This window comes from Ceraceosorus guamensis (assembly GCF_003144195.1).
Source record: "Ceraceosorus guamensis strain MCA 4658 unplaced genomic scaffold IE81scaffold_7, whole genome shotgun sequence".
In the NCBI taxonomy this organism is placed as follows: domain Eukaryota; kingdom Fungi; phylum Basidiomycota; class Exobasidiomycetes; order Ceraceosorales; family Ceraceosoraceae; genus Ceraceosorus; species Ceraceosorus guamensis.
In genome coordinates this window covers 517,157-540,660 of record NW_020290002.1, presented here as the reverse complement: position 1 = coordinate 540,660, position 23,504 = coordinate 517,157, and the positions used below count along the sequence as shown (strand labels likewise).

Sequence of the window (23,504 nt, the reverse complement as noted above, 5' to 3'; positions counted from 1 at the left end):
GTGCTCGATTCCTTTCTTGCGACTCGGCGGCCCAAGCTGATCATTGACCGTCCGCCTCGCACGTCCAGTTTCCATTCGGACGTATCCCGCCATCATTTCGCTTTTGCTTTCGCCACAGGTCTCTCCGAATGGTCTTGTAGCAGTCTTCCTGAGCTCGCCCGCCCTCGCTCGCTGTACGCCAAATTGATCAACTTCGTGACTTCAACCTGCTAGGCTTCGGGCCGTCAGTGCTATCAGTATCTAGCGTGACATCTCCGGACTTGTGCACCGGCGCACAGGCAGAGGTAGTAGGAAAGCGTATGCCATTACATTCTTGGTGAGCAGGAGGTGGTGCGCGTAGAGAGGTCTTCGGTGTCGTCAATCGGCACTACTTGAGTTCATTGTATGCCAGTGAGCGGGCGGGATCGGGGAGCAGAGTCAGACACAAAGGGATAGGCTGTTTGGTGCCGATATCATGGCTTGACACGTGAGCACTGGCTCGTCCATCGTCGTAGCTTCGTGAGTATGCACCGAGGCCACAGCTTTCATTGTACTAAGGTCGGATCGCAAGGCCCGTGACCGCTATTGAGCCTCGTTGCCTGTCTGTCAATACTCATCAGCGGTCCAGACAGCAGGAGATGCACCGTACGCTTGCTGAAAGTAATGCGTTGCACCATGCTGGGGATATGCCGGTGGGAGATAGTAGTGCGCGCCATCCGAAGGCACGAAGTGCGATACGCTGCCCACGTCGTAGGATGGATTGTAGAGCTCTGACTCGTGCGCCGGGCTATAGATGTAGGGCGAAGATGGACCTGGACTGACTTCTACTCCGTGCAAATTTTGGAACAAAGAAGCGGTAGATCGAGGGTGAGATACATGCTGACGATAAGCACCGTTCGTAGCTGGCGGCTGAGGAGTTGCAGGCTGAGCGACGGCCGCAGCATTCGACAACTTGTGTATCGATGGGCTAAAAGTGGCGCTTCTGGCAGCATTAGCGAAGATCGCCGCGCTGCTAGACCGCTCGTGCCGGGAACGAACAGCAGCTGATGGTGAAGCGCCAGTCCCTTGAATGCGAGCGCGGCCTGTCCCATGTTGAGCAGATGTGTCTGAACGATTTGCGCTCAACTCCGGCAAAGTTCCAACGGACATCGGGGGTGTCTGGTTGAGGTCGTAGACGGTGCCTGCAGCATCCACGACGAAGCCGGGCGGAAGCTGTGCGACAGCAGAAGCAAGTGGAGAGCCATTGACAAGGCTGCTCGGCTGACTTTTGTCGAGCAGGTCCTGCTGTTCACTCTGGTGTTGCGTGTCTGAGCCAGGTGGCAGGTTGACCCGCGGTATGGCTTGCGGTCGACCACTGAATCTTCCTTGTGTCGCACCTCGGCGCGTGCCTTTACCTCTCCCTCGATGTGAGTGGCCTGTATGCTCTCGATCTCGCCCCCACAAAGATTCATAACCATCATGCACCCACTTGCCGCTGGGTCCTTTTGGCACTCCTGTCAATGATGATGGAGCTGCTAGACTCAGGGTAGCGAGCGCGTCCGACGGAGGAGCGGTGCTGATTGAGGGCGTCACTTCTGAGCTTGTTCCGCCAGGAAATGAGCCGAGGTTGGAGGCGGGAGGCGCTGGCGAAGGCGCAGCAGCTCGCATCGCTCTAGGCGCAGTTGGAGGAGTCTTCCCAATCCAGCTCCCCTCAGCCTTCGCAGCTGGACCATCCGAATGTTCCTGCACGGCAGGTGATCTGGCGAGGGAGGGATTTGACGTGGGCAAAGGCTTCGCCGCGCTTGGAATGTTCCGCACTGCTCGACCGCGAAGAGCATCCTCATCTACTCTTGCGCCTTCGTCAGAATCCGAAGCCGAATGCTCCGACTCGCTCCAGCCAAGTAGACCTCGACGCTGAGGCTGAGACTGAGCGCGGTGCAGAGGACTTGTCCCATTCGTCGTGCCACCTGTACCTCTGCCTCTCCTGGGAAATTGGGAGCCACGTTGCGGTGCCTGCAGGATCTCCCGTGGGTGAGTGGCATTAGAGCTATGGTCTGGTGCGTATCGAGTAGAACCTCCTCTTGCCAAGCTTTCTCTCACACCACGTCCGCCTCTTCCTCTGCCCCTGCCCCCTCTCGCCTCGCCTCCCGCATACATCGACCCGCGATCGTCATGATTCCAATGAGGTCCAGCTCGAGGAGTCCGCGGAGGGGGTTTCGTTTTGGGTGCGGCGCGAGAGGGGGACGGAGCGGAGCTAGCATCCTTGCTAAGGGTGTGGGATGCGCGCGGTCCTGTGGGTATCCGCCGCTCCTGCGCATCGACGACAGAGCTGGAAGCGAACTCTGACGAGGTGCTCACCACTCTTTCTGCCGTCTCTGGCTCCTCTTCCGACTCGGAGTCTTCCCGCAATCGTCTGATAGCACGACCAGCTCTCTCTGAGCCCGACTCGCCATCCGATCGACTTCCGACGCTGGAGCTATCCGCTGATGTGCCGGAACCAGTGGAGGCGCTTTGATTATCATCTTCAGAAGCTGCGCCATTGGTCTCGCCCGCCAATCGTCGTTGGCGATGCCTACGCGGACGGTCTCCCGTGGATGATGAGCTTGACAATGATGAAGTTTGGGTGCTTGAGTATGAGGCAGCTCCGAAGGACTGTGGCGGCAAAGCTCGGCCGGCGGACGAGCTCGATCGGTTGATGGGGACAGATATTCGGGATGCAGATACTTGATGACGCAGTGAGGGTGCCGAGGAGTGGGAGGTAGAGGCTGCGGCGACGCTAGATGGCGGAGCGAGAGACATGATCCGGCCGCTAGTGCTGTCGATGACTTGTAAAGATGACAAGATGAGGCTGTATACGAGGGCGCTCGTGCTGCAGACGGATTGTGAAGGTGACGTCAAAGATCGGAATGACGTGAGGAGGGCAGGCGTCAGAACTGAGCGCGCCAAAGATGCGGCAGAGACCAAGTAGGATTCTGAAAGACTCCAAGCCGATGAAGACCAGATTTGAGTATGTGATAGCGAAAGTCGACGCAGAATTGAGATGCAAGGCTCTCAGGGCGTTCGGATGGCTGGCCACACCCCAGTTTCAGAAGTGCGCGGGGGAGCAGAACCGATGATGATGTGCCCTGCAGAAGAGTGGATCTTGGGGAGCGCAGCGAGAGAAGGAGAGTCACAGAGACAAATGTGCAAGAAAACTTAAATAAGGCTTGAGTATCGCACCTACCGAGAGGGCGAGCTGCGAAGATGATGATGGTTAGGAGAAGCGTCGCCACACGACCTAGCCACGCCGCGGAGTTGTAAACGCAAGGGCTGCAGCAGCTGCAGCGAAGATCTTATACATAGCTGTGCTGCGCCGTGCCGACAGAGGCCGCACGCTTGCTGGACGCATGCAGCCCTCGATCGCGATTTCTTCTGACATCGTAGCGCAGCGCGACCCGGAAAGGGGTCACGTGTCCAGATATTCGGTGGACCCGTCATGACTTTTGAAATCAAGAATCTTGAATGGATGCCACACCATCTTCTATCACCATCTCGATCCATACCGCTCGCACCCATTCACTTGCACGCCTTTCCCTCTCCATCTCGGTTACTTCCCACAGCCAACCATAGATCGCAGTCCTGCCCTAGCTAGAGACCATAGCCTCAATAGCAACCTTTTGCGAGGACCGAGCGTCCGGCACACAACCACATTCGCATCACACTGCATTTCTCACCTCCACCTGAGTGCTCCAGGACGCCCTGGCTTATGGTACGCCCGGCTCTCGTCTAGCTACCTCACCTACTGCACTGCGAATCTCACCTTTACCCTACAGATTGAAAAGATGGGCAAGAAGACGGACAAGCTGTACATCACCCATGGCGAGCACTCGGGTTTCTTTGGGCAGCATTCCGCAGGGAGCGTAGGCAACAAGGCTGCTCTCTCATCCGCCCATGATGGCATGCAAGCGCTACCCTTTGATTGCTGCGCTCTCACGCTGGCTCCATGGACCAATCCTGTGTGCACAAGGGAAGAGGTTAGTGGGTGGGCGTGGCTAGGAAACCCCAGCGCCGGATGCTGGCTGACTTAGAAGCTGCGTCTACATTCCAGGGAACCATCTTCGAGTTGACTCACGTCATACCGTACCTCAACAAGTACGGCACAAATCCTGCTACTGGGCAAGCAATGCAGATCAAGGATCTAGTCAAGCTCAATTTTCACAAGAACGAGAACGGCAAATACCATGATCCTGTGTCTTTCAAGGTGAGGCTGCGTGGAATGCATGGGGCATTGTTAAGAGGGCGCAGCGGCAGCAGCGGGTGGCATCATCATGAAGAGCAGCTGTGAGGCTAGGAAGCGGAGTAGAGCTTATTTATGGCAGCACCGAGCGCATACATCCAGTTTGCGCAAAGGCTGGAAGGTAATCGCAGCCAGGCACAATCACGATCACACCCACTTACGATGCGAGAGGGAATACTGCGCTCCGCTTCCAAGCAATGCTGACCATTTGCCCTTCCTGCCTCGCGTTGTCGGCTCTCGTGACAGGAGTTCAACGAGCATACACACCTCGTGGCTGTTAGCACGACAGGCAACGTCTTCTCCTGGGACACTGTCCACTCGCTCAACATCAAAGCCAGACATATGGTCGACCTGATTTCAGATGAGCCATTCAAGAAGTCAGATCTAATAACGCTGCAGGACCCGCATGGTATGGGTGAGGCGTCGAGTTCTGGGGCTTCAAAGCCTCACAAGAGAAGTCTGTCGGAGATGCATCATGTGAAGCACGGGCACGTGGTACCTCAGGCCAGCGATTCCTTGCAAGAGATCAACACCAGTGCAGCAGGTGGAGCGTCGAAGCTGCTGGATCGTGTTCGAGCATCACAGCCTAGTTCCTCCGCCTCCAACATTGCGGCACCCGCACCGCCGGCACTTGCGAACATAGGAACAGCAAAAAAAGCGGTGCCCTACAACGCTACTTCGGCATCCACGGGCATGACTGCAGCCAGCTTTACGTCAAGCGGCCTGACGCCAGTGACCAAAAGCGAGAGGCAAACTATCAATGAGGAAGAATTTATGCTGGAAAAAGTGGCTGCTGGAGAAGGGCTTGGAGCGGCTTGGAACAAGGGGAAGAAGAAGGCCAGTCCGAGGGCTTTTGTTCGGGTGAGTAGAGATAGCGCAAATGGCGTCAGCATGGACCGGAACAGTAGAGCAGGACTCGAAGGCAGTGGGATGATGTAAGATAGTACGAAAACAGGAGTAATCGTTCCTTGATCTGCTCATCCCAGATGACCGAAGCTTCCGCTCTGCGTGAAGGGAAGCGAGCTGACACTCTCCGCCCCGTCGGCAACCTGCTGTCCTTGCCAGGTCACTACGAACTTTGGCCCCATCAATGTGGAGCTCTACTGCGATAAGGCACCAAAAACGGTGGGTTCCCGGTCGTCTGCAAGCAGATACTGGGGAATTGTCTCATGCTTTGTTGCTTGAACTCCCCTGGCCGCACAGTGTTACAACTTCCTGACGCTGGTGAAAAGGGGATACTATGACGATACGGTCTTCCATCGTCTAATACCAGGTCAGTCAAGGACGGGAACCTCCTTCGCACCGTTAGCTGAACCGATAAACCGCTACAGGATTCATGGTACAAGGCGGCGATCCGACTGGAACTGGTAGAGGCGGTGCTAGCATGTGGGACCAACCTTTCAGAGACGAACTGGATTTGCCCGGCGCGCTCAGGCATGATTCCCGAGGCTCGCTGAGCATGGCAAACAAGGGTCCCGCGACGAATGGTAGTCGTGAGTAGAGAGGTGTGGAGCGCTCTCGAAACAAGCAGATCTGACACAACACCTTTTGCAGAGTTCTTCTTCACCTTCCGGGACCAGATGTGAGTTCTCGATCCGTTTGTCGGTGGCAGCGCGTGTGCACTAGGTGACTGACCATCGTGCTCGTTAGCTCAAGCCTCGACCACAAACATACCGTTTTTGGAAAGATGCTTCCAGGCGAACCTACATTGGACAACATCGAGCGCGTGCCTACCGAGAAGGGCACAGATCGGCCGCTCAGGAGTGGTGCGCATCCTCACAATAGTGGTCGCTGTAGCTAGCGTGCTCGTACAAGGCTGACGCGAGCCTAGTCACTGGCATTGACAGTGCGAATCTTCGAGATCAGATGTCTCGACGATCCTTTCGAGGCTTACAAAGCAGAGCTCGCTAGGCAGCAGAGTAGAGACAGTGTGGAAGAAGTCGCGAAGCGGGAAGAGAAGAGGAAGCGGAGAGAGGAAGATCGGACCACCTGGTCAGTGGCTGTTGTTGCGATGATGTGTCTGCAAAGTTCTGACGAGTCTTCACCTCCATGTGGTGTCGCGTAGGCTGGGCACCAACCTTGGGGAGAAGAGGCAGCGAAGCGCTCTCGGGGAGGAATCGGAGCTGGGAGCGATGGGTACGGCATCTGGCGTTGGCAGATACATGAAGGCCACGACGAGCGTACAGAAGGATGGAGTAGACCAGCAGGGCGAACCGATCGGGGAATCTTTTGCGAAGCGAAAGAAGAAAGCGACGGCTTCTGACGGTGGCTTTGGTGACTTTTCGGGCTGGTAGGGGAACCCTTGAAGACGGCGTTCTTATTCCGTAGTGCGCAGCTCACCGAGTGCAATATTCAACGATGTCCCCACTGTGTGTGACCAATTGTATCGTGCGCTCAAGCAGACGATACTGTTGAACTTGATTTATCGATGCCAGAACAGAAGCGGCCTCTGAGCTGAAAGGGTGGGCAATTGTTTGCCTTCACTAATTTAACCACGATGATTTTGCATGGACTTTCACCTGTGTGCATTCGTGATTGATGTGTGCTCCGACCTCTGCTCATGGAGATGACGATTTCTGAGGTGCGCGTGCACACGCGCGAGCGTTTGACTTGGCGTTGCACCTTTGTACGAACCGCACTACATGCTAGGCTCGCTGCTCAGCTCGCTGCCCCGTAGATCTGCCGCGAGTCAAGAGTACTTACACAGGGCTGGTGGAGCAAATTGACGATCAAAAATCAAAAGTCAGGTGAATGCGAGTCAAGCTTACACTTGGGTCCGCGAGGATCCACGAGAGACCACGGAAGAAAAGAGAAGCCTTGAAATCACGAAGGGCGTGCACAGCGGGACGACACAGGTCTCGACGGCAGAGGCGCGAGGCATGGTGGCACGTGCAGCCTACGTTCAGCAGCGCTCGGGGTGTGCGCAACTCACGATTCTCGTCAAAGCTCGGGTACAGCGCTGCCTGTATGCACTCTTGACTGTTGACTCTAGTGCCTCCATCAAGACGTTCAAAACCTGCCATAATATCAGCATTAACGATTTTTGCGTTCAAAGAGTCGTCAGTCAGGCAGGGCAGGGCAGGGCCTGCAGAGCAGAGCAGCTCTTCGAACAGGTGTCCGGTCGTCTCATCGCATCGTTACGCTTGGCCTTGCGTGCGCGCACTACTGCAGCTATGGGACGTCAACTGGAAGATGCATAGCCCCTGGCAGTCCGAGCTGCAGTGCGCCCTCACCGGTTCCTCTGCATCGATCATGGCGAGCAAAGGCGTGGGCATGACTAGCACCCCGCTTGTGAGCATCAGTGCTCCATCGCTTCAAGACCAAGTGGACTATAGCACCATTCAGACGTCGCGAGCTGCTATGCACCTCGCAGGCCAGGGCGGCTGGCCGCCTACCTGGTCAGCTTTTGCTTCGAACATATGGTAGGCAAAGTCAGATCTCCCTTGTATGGTCAAAGGCCTACTCTCACCGACACTCATCAACGCTTCACGGTCACCACTCACGACCACTATGGACACTCATCTCTGCTCCACAACTTGCCCCCTTCCACGACATCTCAATCGCTTTACTCATCGATACCTTAAGTGACGGAAACATGGACGCTCCAGCGCTGCGAGCTCGTCAGGCGCCCGTCAGTCCAAAAATTCAACAGCTCTATCGAGCTTTGGCAACTGAAGCGCCTCGTCGACTGGTGAGTGAACTTGAATGGACCCATGGTCATCCATACACGCGGCAGAAAGGACTCTGGTTGCATATGCTGACCCTTTGCGCACTTCAGCATGCACGACTGCTGCGCCTTCGCCGCGAGGAAGGCATATACTTTGTCGAGAGTTTTGTTGGCGACTTGCGAGAGTCTCATGATTCGAACGTACAGCTGATCACCGCGATTGAGGTGAGCTATGCGATGGTGACGTCATCATCAACTGTATGCCGAGAGCTGAATCTTGTCGCCTCTTCCCACCTCCAGATGTCGCGCATCACCGTGAACGCTGCCGGCCCTGTTGGCGATGCCTGGGCTTGCACCAACCTAAGACGTATTTGCGCCCAATACAATAAAATGCTCAACATCACCAACGCTCAACAAAGGGCAGCAACAGGATGGAGGGCTCTTGCAAGGCGCGGAAACTTGAACAAGGTTGGCGAAGCTGCTTTCTGGGCTGGTCTAGGCGGTGCAGCAAGCATCACCTTCAAATCCTTGGTAGCAGAAAGAAAACTTCCAAGTGCAGACAGGGTCTTCAGGGAAGTGTGGCACAAAGCATTCAAGGCCAGCTGCGCGACAGCTGCAAAGCAACTGAAGGTAGCGGCCATTGCAGCTGCTGGAGCTCAGGAGCCTCAGGAACCTCAGGGCCTCTAGCGCTGTCCGGGTTGGGCTATGTTGATTGTGAGTGAAATGCCGGTGCTTTTACCAGTTCATAGCGACATCGCTCATCATCCGCTTACCCCTTCGCCTCTCCCAAGTCAGCCAGTGGTACTTTCGTTCTCGTCGATAAGCAGGCCGCTACCCCCTTCGCCTCTCTTAATTCAGCCACTGGTACTTTCGTCCTCGTCGATAAGCATGTATCTAGATCATCCCGACAGAATTGCGATACGCATTGTGATTCGAATTGCGATTGGGAGTTAGTGATCTTGGAAGTGAGTCCACCATCGATGATCGAGTCCCAAGTATCTCGCAATCGTGAATCGAGTTCAATATTGGCAATGAGCCGATTTGACCTTCGCTGCTTGGCAGCGAGACACGTGGATGTTGAATTACGAAATCCAGAACGCGCGAGTGTGAGTGTTGATGTCGTGCAAGTGCTGGGTGGCCTAAGCGCGGCAGAACCCGCGCCGAAGTCTTGGGAGGCTCGACCCATAGAGACGCGGGGCATCGAATAGCGCACTCTCCAATATTCGATGACGAATGCTCCTAAGAAGCGATCATCCACTTCCATCACACCCTCGACGCCCGCCTGGACGGCGGTCCGTGTCGCTTGTACATTCTTCGATTTCGCCGCTCTCGTATAGACTGGTCGTGGTCGCATCTCTTTCCTCTTTGCTCTCAGACAATCAAGGCAAATCATCGACTCTTGTCCTCCAACTTTGTCTGGACGACGAATTGAAGGTCACGCTACGCGCGATGGTCAGCTACGAAAATCCTTGGGTCCTGGATGCCGAAGACACTGCCTTTGAGGCAGCGGATGCGCAGGCCAATCTAGAGCATCCCGTCATGAACAATCTGCACTTTGTGGTTCTACGCGAAGCAATCAATGACCGTACGAACTCCAGAGCACTCCAGAAGCGCGCCCACGATGCCCTCAAGTTTACTCGCGCCAGCTCCAAAGAGCTCCAAGCTACATTTGTCGATCAGCTTGCCAAGAACAAGGAGATTGTGAGTGTGGTGTTCTCTGTGCTTATACTCAGCAATCATTGCCTCCGCTGACTCGGCTCTTCCTATCCGTCCTCAGTTCGAGCACACTCTCAAGCTGCTTGAGGCTCAGGGCGCGAAAGTCAGCATCATTGACGTCATCGAGCAGAATGAAAAAGGAAAGCTCGACTATCCGACCATGACGATTCGCCTATATCGGTTGCAAGCCAGCAAGGTGCGTGCAAATCGAGAAACATGTGGGGGCAAAGAGAAGCAGAATGTTGCAGAAGCGCGCGCGCGAGAGAGAGAGAGAGAGAAAGGGGAGGAGAGGGGGGGGGGACCTCTAGCAGGAAGCGGGATCTGGGGACAGCATCCTGTGCAGGAGTTCGGAACGGCTCATAGCTCACGAACATTGTTCACGTACAGAGAACCAAATCAGCCTACATCCACAACTTCACTGCTTTTCTCTTCGGCGCTGGCTTGGTAGTGGTCTGTCAGGTGCTATGGCGTACGTTGTCGTGGCAAGTGGTAAAGAACTTCTTCGTGGAGCTACTCGAGTTCTTGTTCGAGACGGTTCTAAGGCTGGTCCTGGAGGGATTCTTTGGAGAGTTCGAGGACGACTGACTAGATCATGAGGGCAATTGGCGCTAAGAAGAAAGATTTCAGGGTCAGTCCCCGGTCTTTCTCGCCCCGATGGAGGGAAAAGACACCGACATCCTACACGCTCCCAGACGCGCATGCACCACTCGCGTCAAGTCGTTCACACACCAGTCAGCTTACTCACTCTTCGGCCTTCCTGCCGGTCTGAGAGTCTCTCCATTCAACTATGAAGTCGTATGCTTTTGTTTTGCTCATGACAATGTAGCCTTGATGACATGCACTGTAGAAGGAGAGCTCTGTTCGGAAAAGGTGAGGCGGCCAAAGACGCAGCAAGCGGCCGACTAATCCTCTAAACCTCCGCGATCCGGCTCCTACACATGAATGTGGCTGGCTCTGTGCTGTGTAGAAGATGACAGTGCATCGCGGCCTGCGACATCCATATCAGCCTCGCGAAGCGAATGGAGAGAGCTGCCCTCTGTGTCTCTCGCGTTTGCCAGCAATCTTGGAGCCAGCGCCAAGAGCAGAGCGCGCGACGATGGTCAGCCTCATGTGAGTGGCGGAAGTCCTTGGCGTGGCACCTTCACACCGAAGGAGGGTGGAAGAGTAGACGGATGAGGAGATAGGTGTTAGAGTCGGCAGCGCTTTGGTCAACTCCGCGAGCCCGAACAGCGCCGCGCGCTGCGCTCCACAGCGAGCTGCGAGTGGAATGTGCTCGAACATGGGACTGTCCACACCGCATTTGTCCGCTTGCCCTTCACGCGTCGGGTCAAGCAAAGCATGATGCATGCGCGCAGCAAGCGGAGGTTCTCGCTGCGCTTTCCAGGCGTAGTGTGCTTCGAATCCGACCAGCCACAGGAGCAGTAGGCTTTAGCGATCCATGCGTCAACCAGCGCAATGCGGAAGGCGGAGCAGGTGCTTTGTCTCCCCGCAGATGTGCTGCGAAAGGATGTCCGTCAAGACAAAGCCCGGATACTGAATTGCCAGGTGGCTACGGGCGAGTGGGTGGCGCGGACGCAGGAGCAGAGACGAAAGAGCGCATTCAGCAATTCGGCAAGGCTAGGCTCGGCTCGGCTCGGCTATTCACGCTCTCACCTATGAGCTGCGAAAGGACAGCTCGCTCCTCGTTGGCAGGAGAAAGTGGCAGGCAGCAAGTCACTGGTCCTTTTGATGCGGATGCAAGACCCTGAATGCTGCAATGGAGAGCTGGTGGATGGCTCCGGGTAGCTCTACGGTAGCTTTTCTGACAATTCCTGATGCGTCTTGATGACACCGAGCTGGTAGTTCACGCCAAGAAGCAAATCTAAAGGCAGATGATGAGGCAGGCAAAGCTGGGTGCCGCACGCCAGTGACCGGACAAACAGTGCTACATACTCCTTTTGTCCGAGTGCGAAGCGCGCAGCCACGCTATGCGAGTCTTAGCCTCTTCCTATCACCCTGCTGCACGAGTTTCCTCCCTTGCGTCTGCTACTAGTCGGACCATTTGCTGGATTCGGAACCAGCACTTGCAGTGGTAGTGCAATCAGACAGCGGGCTAGCCGGACCAGTAAGGATGTGCAGGGCTCATTTGTTCCTGCTGCTTTGCTGCTAATACCACGCTATGAATATGCGCATACAGTGAGTTCCCACCACACTCATGGAAAGGCAGCCGAGCTCTGCGCAGATGAACGTGTTGTGCCGGAGTCAAGGATGCCGCAAAGGGGCGCTGCGATTGGCATCCATGCGCAGCTCCAATCGCACGGGAGCAGAAGTGCTGCGGGTACCAGTATGGCTCCGTTCATGCTAGGCTGAGTTATCTTCGCTCCGTTCCGTGAAACCTTGCTGAAGCATCAGGGACGAAGACGGGCAGAGATCAGCATCCGCCGGGCAGGAGCGGGATCTGAGCCAGAAGCTGCGATGCCTGTGTATCATCACCAGGGTGGGTCAGTGCATGCGATCAGTGGCCACAGGCACGCTCGACTCACCCGAATACAACTTTCCACTCAATCGCGAGCGCAGCATGTAACCCTTAGATGCGGCGGATGGCGGGGGGCGGCTCCGAGGAAGAAAGCTTATGACAGGCTCGAGGCCCAAGCGCGGGCTCTCGCTCCATGTGCTCTGCGCACCTGCAGAACGCAAGGCCTGGTGAGGAAGGACAGCGCAGCCAAGCGGTTAAGACGAGGATGTGAGAGGAGAGCGCTGCGAATTTTAGCGTTGCGATGTCATGACAAGTGGTTCCGCAGACGGAGAATCAAGGTGATGGACTCACTGATCATCTCTCATACTTGAATACTTGCTATGCGTGGGGGCTGGTATCAGAGGACGAGGCCACTGCTTGGTGAGGTGAACGTCGCGTCCAGCGCCGATGCTCTTCGCATGCAGCTTGAGATCTTTCTCTGCAAATCAGCACTCGTGCGCGCGCGCGCTTGCGCCAGCGCAGGCCATCAGATCGAACATCGCAGTGCGACTGCGACGCGCGAGCGCTAATTGGGTCGAAAAACCGCCGCACAACCCTCGCTCACCTGTCTGAATCCACTATGCAGCCACCACTCTTCGATGAAAATGATGCCAAGCTCACAAGTAGTCGACCTCACACAAGTGCTTCGCAGTGGCATTTACAAGTCTTCCGCAGATCAGCCTCATATCCCTTCAGCGCCGCCCGCGCAGCTGTGTCTGCTCCGTTCCAACGCGAAGTCGGCTAACTTAGCCCGATAGCTGGTTGAGTATACAAGTGAAGGGGGCCTGCCTGTCCTATAGCTGGGAGGGTCAATTCCCATTAAGGCATCCCAGCAGGAGGTCCTCATATAGCCTGCAATGCTACGACCGGGGCCCGAGGCTCTTCTACTCCTTGTTCAGTCTCCGCCGCAGCAAAGGCGTCTCAGAAGCGTGTATATGCCTGGGGAGGACTTTGCAGAAGATATGTAACAGCATGAACAAATTGCGGTTTTAAATGCCACATCATTGCTGTATGGAGAGTTTGGTTGTCGTACATGATCTGGATCGCGCTGTGAGTCGCTTACACTGCAATTGTCCTGACGAAGCTGATCGCTCTTACACTTGAGTGCGATTCACAGTCCCACGCAGAACGTTTGATGGCGTAAGGCCTACACAAAGAGAAAGCAAGTCTGTCGTGCGCTTCGATTCCTCTTGGCACAGGTTTCAGAATCGTATCACGCCTCGATACTGGGCAGCTCGTTGGCGTCGTGGTGAGGATGGTGGGAAGGGAATTAAGCTGCAGTACCCGCCCTCGGGAAGCAAATGTCTGTCTTCGTAAAGGCCGGATAGGAAGCGGCTTCACCTGTTGAGAGCGAATTCGCCGTCGTCGAAAAGAGCAGTGAGACGTTCTGCAACATACACTTGTATTCCGGGACCACTGCTGCCAAGGTAGGGGAACATGCCGACCAGCTTCTCAACAGGAACCGCAGGCAGCGCGCGCACAATCCGTTGATGGGATCGAAAGTGTGTCACAAAGGCGCATCCTTGCCCGATGCTTTCAATGCAGGGTCCCTCGCACTGACCAAGCTATCAGCCCAATGGCCTCGAAGTCTGCTCAAAAACATAGAAACAATATCGGCATCGACAAAGGCCACGCTTATGAAGCCACATCACTGCCTCCAACAGCTGCTGCTCTGCGTCAGTCGCTTCCGCTACACTGGCATTCTCCTTATCTCCATCAGCCTCACCAACATCAGCGTCTGGTTCTTGTCACCAGCAACCTTCGAACAGCGACAACATCATACGGATTTGAACCTCTTCACAACGATGGGTGGACGCGACGTTTTGGAGGAACGAGAAGAGAGACGGAAGGTACTGCTGTGGGCTACAGAGGGACATGCACGAGCAGGGAGGTCCGGGTCAGGCAACTCTGATCAGGTCGTCGTACTACCATCACCTTTTGACCCTCCTCACTCATCAGCATCACTGCATATGCTGACACGCAATAGAATGCACGATCGGACATGTATGTGGCTGGCACACTGCATATGTTTGAGAAGACCTTCAATCAATGCTATTGAGCTGTACATGTCCGTCCAGAGCTGACATGCTCCAATTGGTGACGCGGTTGTGAGATATGAGAGGAGCGGAATCGCCGAGCCAAGCGAAGAGAGGCTTGGCTGTGCAACACTGGGACAGGAGAGCTGTGCTAAGAATGAGTGGAAGGGCATCAGCGCGCTGTTTGCACGTCACCGATGCGGCGGATGTAGCATTCGAATGAAACAAGCCACACGTGTGCCACTTACAAGCGCTGATGAATCAAGCACGAGGAATCGTCTAGTTCGGACGATATCCTATGCCGTCAATGACGGTGTAGTAGACGGGAGGCGCCACGTACATCGTCGGTGTGACGTTCGCCTGGCCCGTCTCCCGTGCTCTCAGCATCTCCGCCTTAGCCAGCAACGGCAACGGCAGCAAGACGCAGCAAATGAACGAGATGACTTGGCTCGTGGTGGTGATCATCGTGTCCTGTTCGCCTTGTGTCGATATCGCGTGGACTCTGTGCGTACAGCCAAAGTGGCATGTCAGTATCGTCTCAGGTTTCAATCTAGAGGTACATGGAATGTTCCGAAGAGTCCTATGATGAGAACCACCGATGGCGAACGGCTGCGCGAGATCTTCACAGATAGACTTCGACGAGGCGCCGGGGTAGTCAACGACGGATGCCCACCGAATGTGACAGTGATGAAACAATGACGGGCGAACGTCGAGTGCGATGGTGCTCGGTGGGCATCCGCCGAAGGTAACGTGATAGCATACGACAGGTGAATGTCGGGGCATGTTGACTACCGCAGGCGTCTTTCGAGCAATGCTCGACGTATGACGACAGGTGAATGTTGTCAAGGTTGGATGCCGGCGTGCAATCATCCACCCACCCGGCAGAACGGGATCAACCGCGACGGGCGTCCTTCGTTCAGGATGGGTGAACGTGATCAACCGCGACGGGCGAGCTTCGTTCAAGATGGGTGGCGAGGGCACGCCGGCGTCTATCTGAGGTACGCGCAGCCTTTGCATCCACCAGCTCCCGACTGGACTAGCCAAGCATTTAACCCACCTAGCCAGCAGAACCGAGACACTCAGACTCGCCAGCTAATAAGGTTGCTGACGAGACCTGGAGTGCCCAACGTCCCCGACCACATCTACCCGTGTAGACTTCTAATGTACTGAAACTATCGTACTGCCCTCCTCTACCTCCTTCGACCAGAACAACGGCCCGATATCGTTCGCTCGTGTTCCCTTCCGTGCCACAACGATTGAGATCGGCCAGTACGCACCTTTATTTGGAGTGACGATCGGTCTATCGGGCGTGGGGGAGTTGGGGGTATAGGGTCGCGCGCAGTCAAAGATCGAGTGTAGCACAAGCCCAAAGCTGATGACTGAAGGATGCGGTGAAGCCTGAAGATACGAGAGTCGAAAGAATGAAGGTTGAGAGTCGAGAGAGTGAAGGTTGAGAGTCGAGAGGATGAAGGTTGAGAGTCGAGAGGATGAAGGTTGAGAGTCGAGAGAATGAAGGTCGAGAGTCGAAAGAATGAAGGTTGAGGGCGAACGATGCGGGTCGAGAATCAATCGGCGGCTTGCTGAAAAGGTGCGATGAGCAGAGGATGGATGTATGCATCAGCGTGGATGCAAGGTGATCGTTGAGCTGGTCTTGTACCGTGCATCACCGCGTCACTTGAAGCGCAAGACGCGCGCGACCGGCTGTACCCACACTAACCGCTGGCTATACTCACTCGTTGCGTGCACCCTTCAAATGAGTCACAATGGTAAGACGTGATTTAGTGAAAGCCGGTGGTGGAAGATGTGTGTCTCAGCGCAATGGGTGTGGGTGGGAGAGAGGGGCAGATGTGCCTTGTGGCACGATACTCCTAACAGATCGGTCGCGTGGCCATGCAAGGCTGCCTGTACCATACCTGCTCCTGCACAGTGCGGTGCGGCCGGTGGTGCAAGCTTGTATGCCATGCCCACCTACGGGACTTATCGAGCCGTGAGTGCACTCGCTCCCTCCTCAGCCTTCTCAGCACACCAGGCTAAGGGTGCGACCGAGCCATTTCTGCACCATGCACTCGTGACTCTCAACGGTCGAGCTGCATGCAGGAGGTTTGGCTCGATCGAGGTCGGTGGCCAGTACGAGCACTAGGCGAGTGGTGGCAAGGTTTGCGAGCAGGAACCGCTCGTCAGCATCTGCTACCTGTCATCACTCGGGCGTGCTGACAAGACTTGAAGGGGAGAAGACGATGGCTGTGCTGATCAGCAAGCAAAGAGCAGCTTTGCGCTGCATCGCGAGAGAAGAGCCAGTAGCTCGATGCGCAGTCACTCGGAGCGGCCGATCGCGAGCTTGAAGTCGGATCATCAGTCATAGCGCCGCGTTCTCCTTTAATGGAAAATTTTCAGGCCAGCTTCTGGACCTTTGATCCTTCTATTTCTTAGTTGTGGATAATACATCGTGATTGGTACCTAAGATCGGTGATCGCATAATGTATGCGACAGCGCCAAGACTGAGCCAAAATGGGAAGATGCAAAGCGCGCGCCTTGATGGATGATGGTTTGGTGAGGGGCCTCACGAATATGATACACGAGTCTTGAGTATGATGATTTGCTGAACCGAAGCACAAGATGGCAAACGACGCGGTTGCTCATCTCTCGAAGCGTATGGTGTGTTGAGGATTGAAGAATGTCAGACGTCAAGAAATGATGCGCCGGGCGATCCAGACCCGAGTTTGAGTGCAAGAATTGTCGGGAGAGGATTCGTGATGATACAACGCCAAGAGCGCCATGTCTACTAAGCATGTCGCGCTGCCAAGCGTTGACTGCGCCTTGGGCGCCTGGCGGAGTAGTCATTGCCTTCCGCCTCAGTCTGACCCTCTATGGCGCGTCCCTCTTCGTGACGTGCTGCCTCGTGGCTCGATTCGTCATTGCCAGCTGCCTCCTGCTCCCCCCAAACCCGAGACCTTTTGTGCTGTTGAATAGAAGCCGGGTCTATGTCATCAGCGGCAGCTGAAGTGTGGCTCATAGAGGCAGTTACCTCGCCGTGCTGGCTTGCAAAAGCGTGATTCAAGATTAATTGCATTGGATGTCGAGGATGCTGCAATGGTGAGATGGCGCATCGTCATGGGTGTGGTAAATGCGGTAGATCTGTTCACAATGCAACCAAGACCCCAAAAGTTCAGCAATCAATGCACCTCTAGAACCTATCTGCACAATCGCCGAGTCTACACACCAATTCTGCAAAGTAGAGCGATTTGATTGGCGAAGGGGCTGCGTCCGGCCAGGTTTCGTCGAGCTGTGGTGCTGACTCGATATTTGCGATGTACAGGAAGGCGCTTTCCGATTTTGAATTCAGCGAAGCGCTGAAGTTCAAGTCGAAAGGCCATGACATCACGGTGTCCTGTATCTTGTCTTGATCCATCGTGCCTTCAGGACGTTGTATTCGAGAATTCTTTGAGATAGGTGTCGAAGAGGAGTGGACGGAGAGGTGGGGGGCAGCGGTGGTAAGTACGACCCATTTGGAGAGCGAGAAGAGATGCGCTCGCAACACAGAGAAGTTTATCTCATGCCGTAATCCCGCAATTAGGCATCAGGCGTCTGGCGTCGAAGAGGCTGGCAGAAACCTCAGCTTAAGCTCTATTTGTTGGGCAGAGCGATGCTGCTGTATCAGTCGAAGTCGTCAAAATGAGTATGCAAGGGAGCGCAACGGCCGAACCATATGCATCTGCGCAGGCCCTGCACGACCAAACGCGATGTAGTAGTAGGACAGAGGTGCAGTCTTGAAGGAGCTCGATCTACAAACACGTGAATGTCTGCGTGTATGCGCGCCCCCTGCCCTCCCATCCCATTGCCGCGCTTGATGACTGCAATGTTGTGCTGACAGCGCCGGTATGCGCCGCACTCCCTGGCATGAAATTTGCCTTCAGCTAAGGCATGCCAGGGTGTCGCCCCGTCAACATATGTCAAAACGAATCAATGAGGACACGCCGGGCGCATTCGGAAAGGGTCGAGGTGCTGACTTGGTACCCCCTCCATCTTTGCCGAATGACCTATAAGGTACGCGCTCCAGATCTTTTGGTGGCGTGCAGTTACTGTCGTTGTAAGTCACGAGTGGAGGATGTGCACACTGAGTAGCACGAGTCGAGTGATGATGGTCCAAATCGCAAGCTGCGGTGCCGTGGCCAGGCTCCTCGATAATGATCGATCGTGAATGACAACAGCAGGCGGCATACTCGACTTTACCGCAGAGTCCATCTTGACTGGCTTTTACTTCGATGGGCTTTGAGCGGTGTTCTCGAGCATGAAGAAGACAGCGCACAGTGTAGTGACGATGCGAAGGGCATCCTTTATGAGCATTAAGCAACACCTAGGCTCTGATTTCGGTCGATTGGCCCAGTGGTGAGAACGTGTTCAGCCGGTGTATTCCGGGTGAGCGGGCATCGCCATTTGGACCTAACTTCGAGTCGGCTGGAGCGCAATTGTCAATTTCGCACTGGATGACGAGAACTATCGAGTGGATGCGGGACCTGCGTGAAGCTGCATGAAGGTGTCCTCGCGCTGCACGCAAGCTCGGCGACCCGAGCGGCGGCGATGAGCGGCATTAGTAGGGCTGTGGAGCAAAGGTAGTCGGGAAAACGTCAGCTACACAACCCCGCTCTAAATACATCAGGGAGGCTGCGACCGCACGTGGAGGTCCATACCGAGATCACTTTTTTGCCAAGTCTCGTGTTGGCATGGTCTCTGCCTGTGAGGTTTGCCTACCTCTATTCGACCCGCGACCATCCCCCATGAAAGACGCCCAAGAGCGCAGGCGAGCACTCACATTACTTGCGTGCCCCTGCGAAGAAGTCGAGCAGTCCGCCTCTTTGCTACCTTGGCTGCCCAGCCCATCGTTCCCGCGCGCCCCTGCTCTTGACCATCCAATCAAGCGCCCTCCCATGATGTGTCAGCATGTACCTATTAGTGCAAGCCTCTTTCGCATTGAGTGAGCGTAGAAGCCTTCCTGTTCGTTTCTTGTTGGTAGATGGAAAGTGCTAGCCTGCTTGCATCGCTCTTCTCCTTGGCCCTGCAGTGCCACTGGACAAGACCGCACCGCTTTGCAGCTGGTATGCAACGCCAGAAGCTCTATGCCTCTTATGCAGCTTTGTCATGAGATATGTTCCAAAGACAGCTTTCATGGCGTAACTCCAAGCAAGTGACCGTCGCAGCGCGCATCTTGGAAATCGCAGTTGACACTCGCATGGAGTCTGCCCAGGGTGCTTGGGGAGAAAGCCAGGGAGCCGAGGAATGAGGGGTCGGAAACGTGAATCACAGCCAGTGGTAGGCTGGGCACCACTGGCTGGGCAGGTGGTAGCGATTGTGAATGACTGCGGCGCTCGAGGCTGAGGCCCGCCAGGATGCAAGATGCTGAAGAGAGACGAGCGCAAGACAGATGGTGATCGTGAATGTGAGAGTCGCAGCCCAGTCAAAAGTGTGAGTTAAGAGCAGGTCATGCTGCACGCAAGCTGCGCCAGGCAGCGTGGGCACGGGCGCTTTCGGTCACGTGAAGCTGCATTAAAGGCTGCACGCTGCGCGCTGGGGCGGAGGCCCGAGCGCCGTCCGCGCGGCTGCAGACTCAACCAAACCCAGCTCGAATACCGCGCGATCTTTGGCTTTGGGAAGGCGAGCTTCCATTCTCAAGCTCGCTGTCTTCCGTCGCTCCTACCACAGCATACAGCATGATCTCTGGTACCACAGCATACAGCTGGATCAGATGTCCATCCATTCCCACAACTCGAGCTGCCCACATCCTCTCGTGTAGGCGACATCGCAAGGCATCACAAGTCCCGCAATCCTTCCGGAGCTCAGGACACTGCATCGCTAGACGCCTACGACTTGCACACCTTCGCCAGCATTCTGCGCTCTCCTGTCCCACGTTGAGGCCATGAGCTGTACTGGACTCCTCCCACCATGACGTCAGAGCGAGGCCGCGCTCATCTTGTCACACATAAAGTTGCTCGCGCTCTGGTGAGGCTCGCCTTGCTGTCAAGCTCATAATTCGACCGCAGTGCTGCGACGCTCGCCAGCCAGCCAACAAACATCATCACCAGCGTCTCCAATTGCTCGTTCGACCAGCGTCTGGCTTCAGAGCATCATGCCGCACTTAGGGCTTGGTGGCAACCAGATGCTGCGGTGAGCGCATAGGGGGGGTCACTCGGTATCGAGGCGGCATAGCGCTCAGAAAGGCGAAATTAAGACTGCCATGAGTGAAAGGCTGGGTTGTACGGCAACTGAGAATGCAGGCTCCCTCCACTGCGTCGTATTCACTGGACCTACCGGTGGGTCGTTGCTGGAGAAACACGCATACAAAGACCAGGCGCTCTGACGCGAGGCTCAAATCTGTTCTCATTCCCAGCCCCTCCCCCCTCGTTCCTGCTATGGCAGCCTGGATGACGGACTCTGGAGCAGCCTGCAGAGCATTTATTAGCACTCGCCTGCCAGACAAATGGCGAACAGCGACGTAAGCTGTATGCGTTGAAGCGTCACGACCCCTCACTCCATCCACTGCCGTTGCGGCCTACTTGGGCGCGAAAGGGCGCTTGCATGACCGGCTTTCCTGCTCCCAACACAACGTTACAATCTTTGGAGCATGCTTTGACCACCGAGCAGTGAGCGAGGCAGAGCTCGCGCGCAGACTCGATGGCAAATGTTAGCTTGTCCGTGCTTACTTCTACCTATGTGGTACTCAAGCGGATCCAGCTGCCGCTCTGGCACATGACCGACACGACAGGCGGTGGCACGACCTCCATCGACTTGCCTTTGCACTTTCGCACCGCTGTAGCACGGGGTCGAATCCATCAGCAAGGTCGACCTAGCGTCTCGTCACGTCGAGTGAGGAAGAATGGGCGCTGTCCGCAAACGTCCAGGATAGCGTCGTTCCGCTCGGAGAATAGGTGTCCGTCAGCTCTACAAGTAGAGCGCCATCTCCGGTCTGTGGTCAGAATGCCATACTGGTTATGCTGCCCCATACCTATTTCAGCCGCTCTGTACATGTCTTTGCGGGCATACGAGGTGCTGCTGCGAAGAGCGAGTTCAGAAATTACCGAGACGTTTGACGCCATGCACTCGGAGAGGCTCCAGTTGACGTCCACAAACCTGGCGGCAAGAAGGCTTCGATGGGGAGGAAGCGCCAGTCGCCACAGGATGCGCATCTTCAGTGAGAATGTCGCTCTCCGGCATGGCTTAGTTTCACTGCGGGAAGGGCCGACCTGACGCCATCAGTCCCCTCATCAACCTCAGGCGCTTTCTCCCTCTTGCGCGTTGCGCGTGTCTCCACGTGCTTGCGCTAATGCGTCGTCCCTCCACCAGACAGGAAGTAAAAGCTCAGAGGGCTGGAAAAAGAGGCCTGGCGGAGGCAAAAGGAGAAGGCTTGCCTCCGCGGACAAGAAGATGGAGGTCGGACGGAGGCGAAGAGGAGTTGTTCAGCTCCGCCAGATCTGAGTCAGAGGTCTGACGGAGCTGGGTGACTATTGTTTGCTTGCGCCAGATGCAGAACTGGCGGCTAATGGAGGGTACCGGTCTGCTCCCTCAACCTTCCTTCTCTCCGTCCGAGACCTGCTGACTTCGCCTTCACGCTCCCTCTACCAACTGCTACCACTAAACGGCCAGCTTGGAATAGTCCACGTCATCATGAAGGTGTTATCTCGTCGATGAGCGTCTGTCAGTGTGACTCGTCAAGCTCAAGATTGTCGTTGATGCCTCATTGAGGGTGATCGCATGGTCGTGGCGGCCAGTTCGTTATTGTATTGAGCCAGTTCTACCTGCAGCGTGTGTCAAGGAATGCAAATCGGTAGAGACCTGCGTCGCGCATCGTACTACCATACACATCGTTTCTGTCTCCCGATGCTCATCGGTCCACATTTGCGTTTGTACTAGTCAGATCTGGCACCACAATGCGCGTAGAGAGCTCACAATGTAGAAGGCAACCATTTCATCGAGGGGGACGCAAAGCGTGGCGAAGATCGCCAGGATAAATGTGATTACAGTTGAGTGATTTGACGGTGTCTATACACGACGCAAACAGTGGACGAGAGACGAGCGAAGCGTCGAGGTGCAAGGGACGACTGAAGCGTCGACCTTCAACAGTGGCGCCGCGAGACGAGCGTAGCGGCGAGAGGCGAGCGTAGCGTCGGTCAAATGGTCAGGGGAGCAGCGAGGACCGAATATGGCGTCGGAGTTGGATGGGGGCGCCGAGAGACGAGCGAAGCGTCGGGGGCCGGAAGGCAAGCTAAAAGTCGATCAAAGTTTCAGGGGAGCAGCGTGGACCGAGTGGGGCGTCGGAGTTTGATAGAGGCGCCGCAAGACGTCGGGGGGCGGAAGGCGAGCTGAACGTCGGTCAAAATTTTAAGGGAGCAGGGAAAGACACATAAAGCGTCGAGGTTCGGTAGGAGCGCCGCAAGACCTAGCGAAGCGCCGAGGGCGGAAGGCGGGCGGAAGGCGACCAGAGCGTCAATCAAAGTACCAAAGGAGCAGCGAAGTGTCGAACAACGATGGTGCCATAGCGTCTGTGCAGCGCAGAGAGGGAGAGAAGCATCAGACAGTCGATCAGGAGATCGAGGAATTGTAAGAGTCGTAGGTCAAGACTCACAGTGACGTATGGCCTAGTACCAAGCAGGGTTAGGATGAGCGGTCCTGGTTGGTGGCAGACGGATACGGATGCTCTTCCTTGGTGTCACTTTGGCAGCTGCGACCATCGTTGTTGTTGCGGCGGTCGTAGAAGGCGTGACGGTCCCAAAGAATTTGCGAATGCCGAAGGCCAGTCCAGCACCAGCGACGACGCAAGCAACGCCCCCGACGACAGTCTTGAAAGTGGAGAGGCGGAGCTTCTTGCGACTCTGATCTTCGCGACGCTTCTTCAACTTCTTGTGTGCGCGCTTGAACTTAAGAATGTTCTTGGCCACCTTTGCGGCGCACATCTTCTTGACTCCCTCGTTGTTGTCCGAGGCCATGTCCTTGGTCAGATGGCTTTGAAGAATGGGTGGATCGGTGGCAACGGTACCGGTGCTCTGTGCGCGCAGACGAAAGTCTGTTAGCAACCATCCTATAAGTGCAATGAGTCAAGCGACAGGAGCCTCGAACGTTGAGCGAATCTGCTCTCTGTTCGTTCGGTATGCCACTGTAGTTTACGACGGTATAAACGTGCAATAGGATATACGCATTCGTAGACAGCAAATGAGGTACCTCATACCTCTGCAATGCACACAACAAGATGTGGCACCGTGACCCGAAGCATCAAAAGAGCTCATTGCAGGAGAGCATCGACGATGGGGAGGTGCCAGTCCATTGGATGGACATGGACTGGCACCGCGATACTCATCCACTCGACGATGG

The 23,504-nt window shown here is 55.6% G+C and overlaps 6 protein-coding genes across 6 annotated transcripts; 3 read left to right on the top strand and 3 right to left on the bottom strand.

Moving 5' to 3' along the window:
- Window positions 1–585: 585 nt before the first annotated feature.
- Window positions 586–2,757, bottom strand: IE81DRAFT_345176 (hypothetical protein; the record flags this gene model as incomplete). The annotated part of the gene is made up of 1 exon (XM_025515887.1): window positions 586–2,757. The coding sequence occupies one exon, from the start codon at window positions 2,755–2,757 to the stop codon at window positions 586–588; it is 2,172 nt and encodes a 723-aa protein (XP_025372290.1).
- A 714-nt stretch (window positions 2,758–3,471) lies between these two features.
- On the top strand, window positions 3,472–6,695 carry IE81DRAFT_320741 (hypothetical protein). Its single transcript, XM_025513122.1, has 10 exons — window positions 3,472–3,971; window positions 4,046–4,198; window positions 4,481–5,095; window positions 5,300–5,359; window positions 5,438–5,507; window positions 5,566–5,727; window positions 5,789–5,816; window positions 5,885–6,000; window positions 6,082–6,226; window positions 6,300–6,695. Exons 1-10 carry the CDS (start codon window positions 3,780–3,782, stop codon window positions 6,526–6,528), a joined length of 1,770 nt encoding a protein of 589 aa, XP_025372289.1. The 5' UTR covers window positions 3,472–3,779; the 3' UTR covers window positions 6,529–6,695.
- A 418-nt stretch (window positions 6,696–7,113) lies between these two features.
- On the top strand, window positions 7,114–10,571 carry IE81DRAFT_361645 (hypothetical protein; the record flags this gene model as incomplete). Its single annotated transcript, XM_025516730.1, has 10 exons — window positions 7,114–7,347; window positions 7,406–7,632; window positions 7,820–7,925; window positions 8,013–8,126; window positions 8,202–8,531; window positions 8,651–8,866; window positions 8,964–9,007; window positions 9,239–9,602; window positions 9,679–9,813; window positions 10,005–10,571. 10 exons carry the CDS (start codon window positions 7,114–7,116, stop codon window positions 10,200–10,202), a joined length of 1,968 nt encoding a protein of 655 aa, XP_025372288.1. The 3' UTR covers window positions 10,203–10,571.
- A 3,855-nt stretch (window positions 10,572–14,426) lies between these two features.
- IE81DRAFT_345172 (hypothetical protein) lies at window positions 14,427–14,930 on the bottom strand (the record flags this gene model as incomplete). Its single annotated transcript, XM_025515886.1, has 2 exons — window positions 14,427–14,649; window positions 14,821–14,930. 2 exons carry the CDS (start codon window positions 14,928–14,930, stop codon window positions 14,427–14,429), a joined length of 333 nt encoding a protein of 110 aa, XP_025372287.1.
- Window positions 14,931–20,399: 5,469 nt separating this feature from the next.
- Window positions 20,400–21,832, top strand: IE81DRAFT_230400 (hypothetical protein). The gene is made up of 3 exons (XM_025511119.1): window positions 20,400–20,452; window positions 20,530–21,338; window positions 21,396–21,832. Exons 2-3 carry the CDS (start codon window positions 20,814–20,816, stop codon window positions 21,612–21,614), a joined length of 744 nt encoding a protein of 247 aa, XP_025372286.1. The 5' UTR covers window positions 20,400–20,452; window positions 20,530–20,813; the 3' UTR covers window positions 21,615–21,832.
- Window positions 21,833–22,774: 942 nt separating this feature from the next.
- IE81DRAFT_345171 (hypothetical protein) lies at window positions 22,775–23,122 on the bottom strand (the record flags this gene model as incomplete). The annotated part of the gene is made up of 1 exon (XM_025515885.1): window positions 22,775–23,122. The coding sequence occupies one exon, from the start codon at window positions 23,120–23,122 to the stop codon at window positions 22,775–22,777; it is 348 nt and encodes a 115-aa protein (XP_025372285.1).
- Between the last annotated feature and the right edge of the window lie 382 nt (window positions 23,123–23,504).

Excerpts from the sequence above, each read along its gene's own strand:
- IE81DRAFT_320741 (XM_025513122.1), top strand. The coding sequence starts at position 3,780 with ATGGGCAAGAAGACGGACAAGCTGTACATCACCCATGGCGAGCACTCG. Across the intron at positions 4,199-4,480 it reads ATGATCCTGTGTCTTTCAAG|GAGTTCAACGAGCATACACA; the intron begins GTGAGGCTGCGT and ends CTCTCGTGACAG. Across the intron at positions 6,001-6,081 it reads AGATCGGCCGCTCAGGAGTG|TGCGAATCTTCGAGATCAGA; the intron begins GTGCGCATCCTC and ends TGGCATTGACAG.
- IE81DRAFT_230400 (XM_025511119.1), top strand. The coding sequence starts at position 20,814 with ATGGCAAATGTTAGCTTGTCCGTGCTTACTTCTACCTATGTGGTACTC. Across the intron at positions 21,339-21,395 it reads TGCGCATCTTCAGTGAGAAT|TCCCCTCATCAACCTCAGGC; the intron begins GTCGCTCTCCGG and ends TGACGCCATCAG.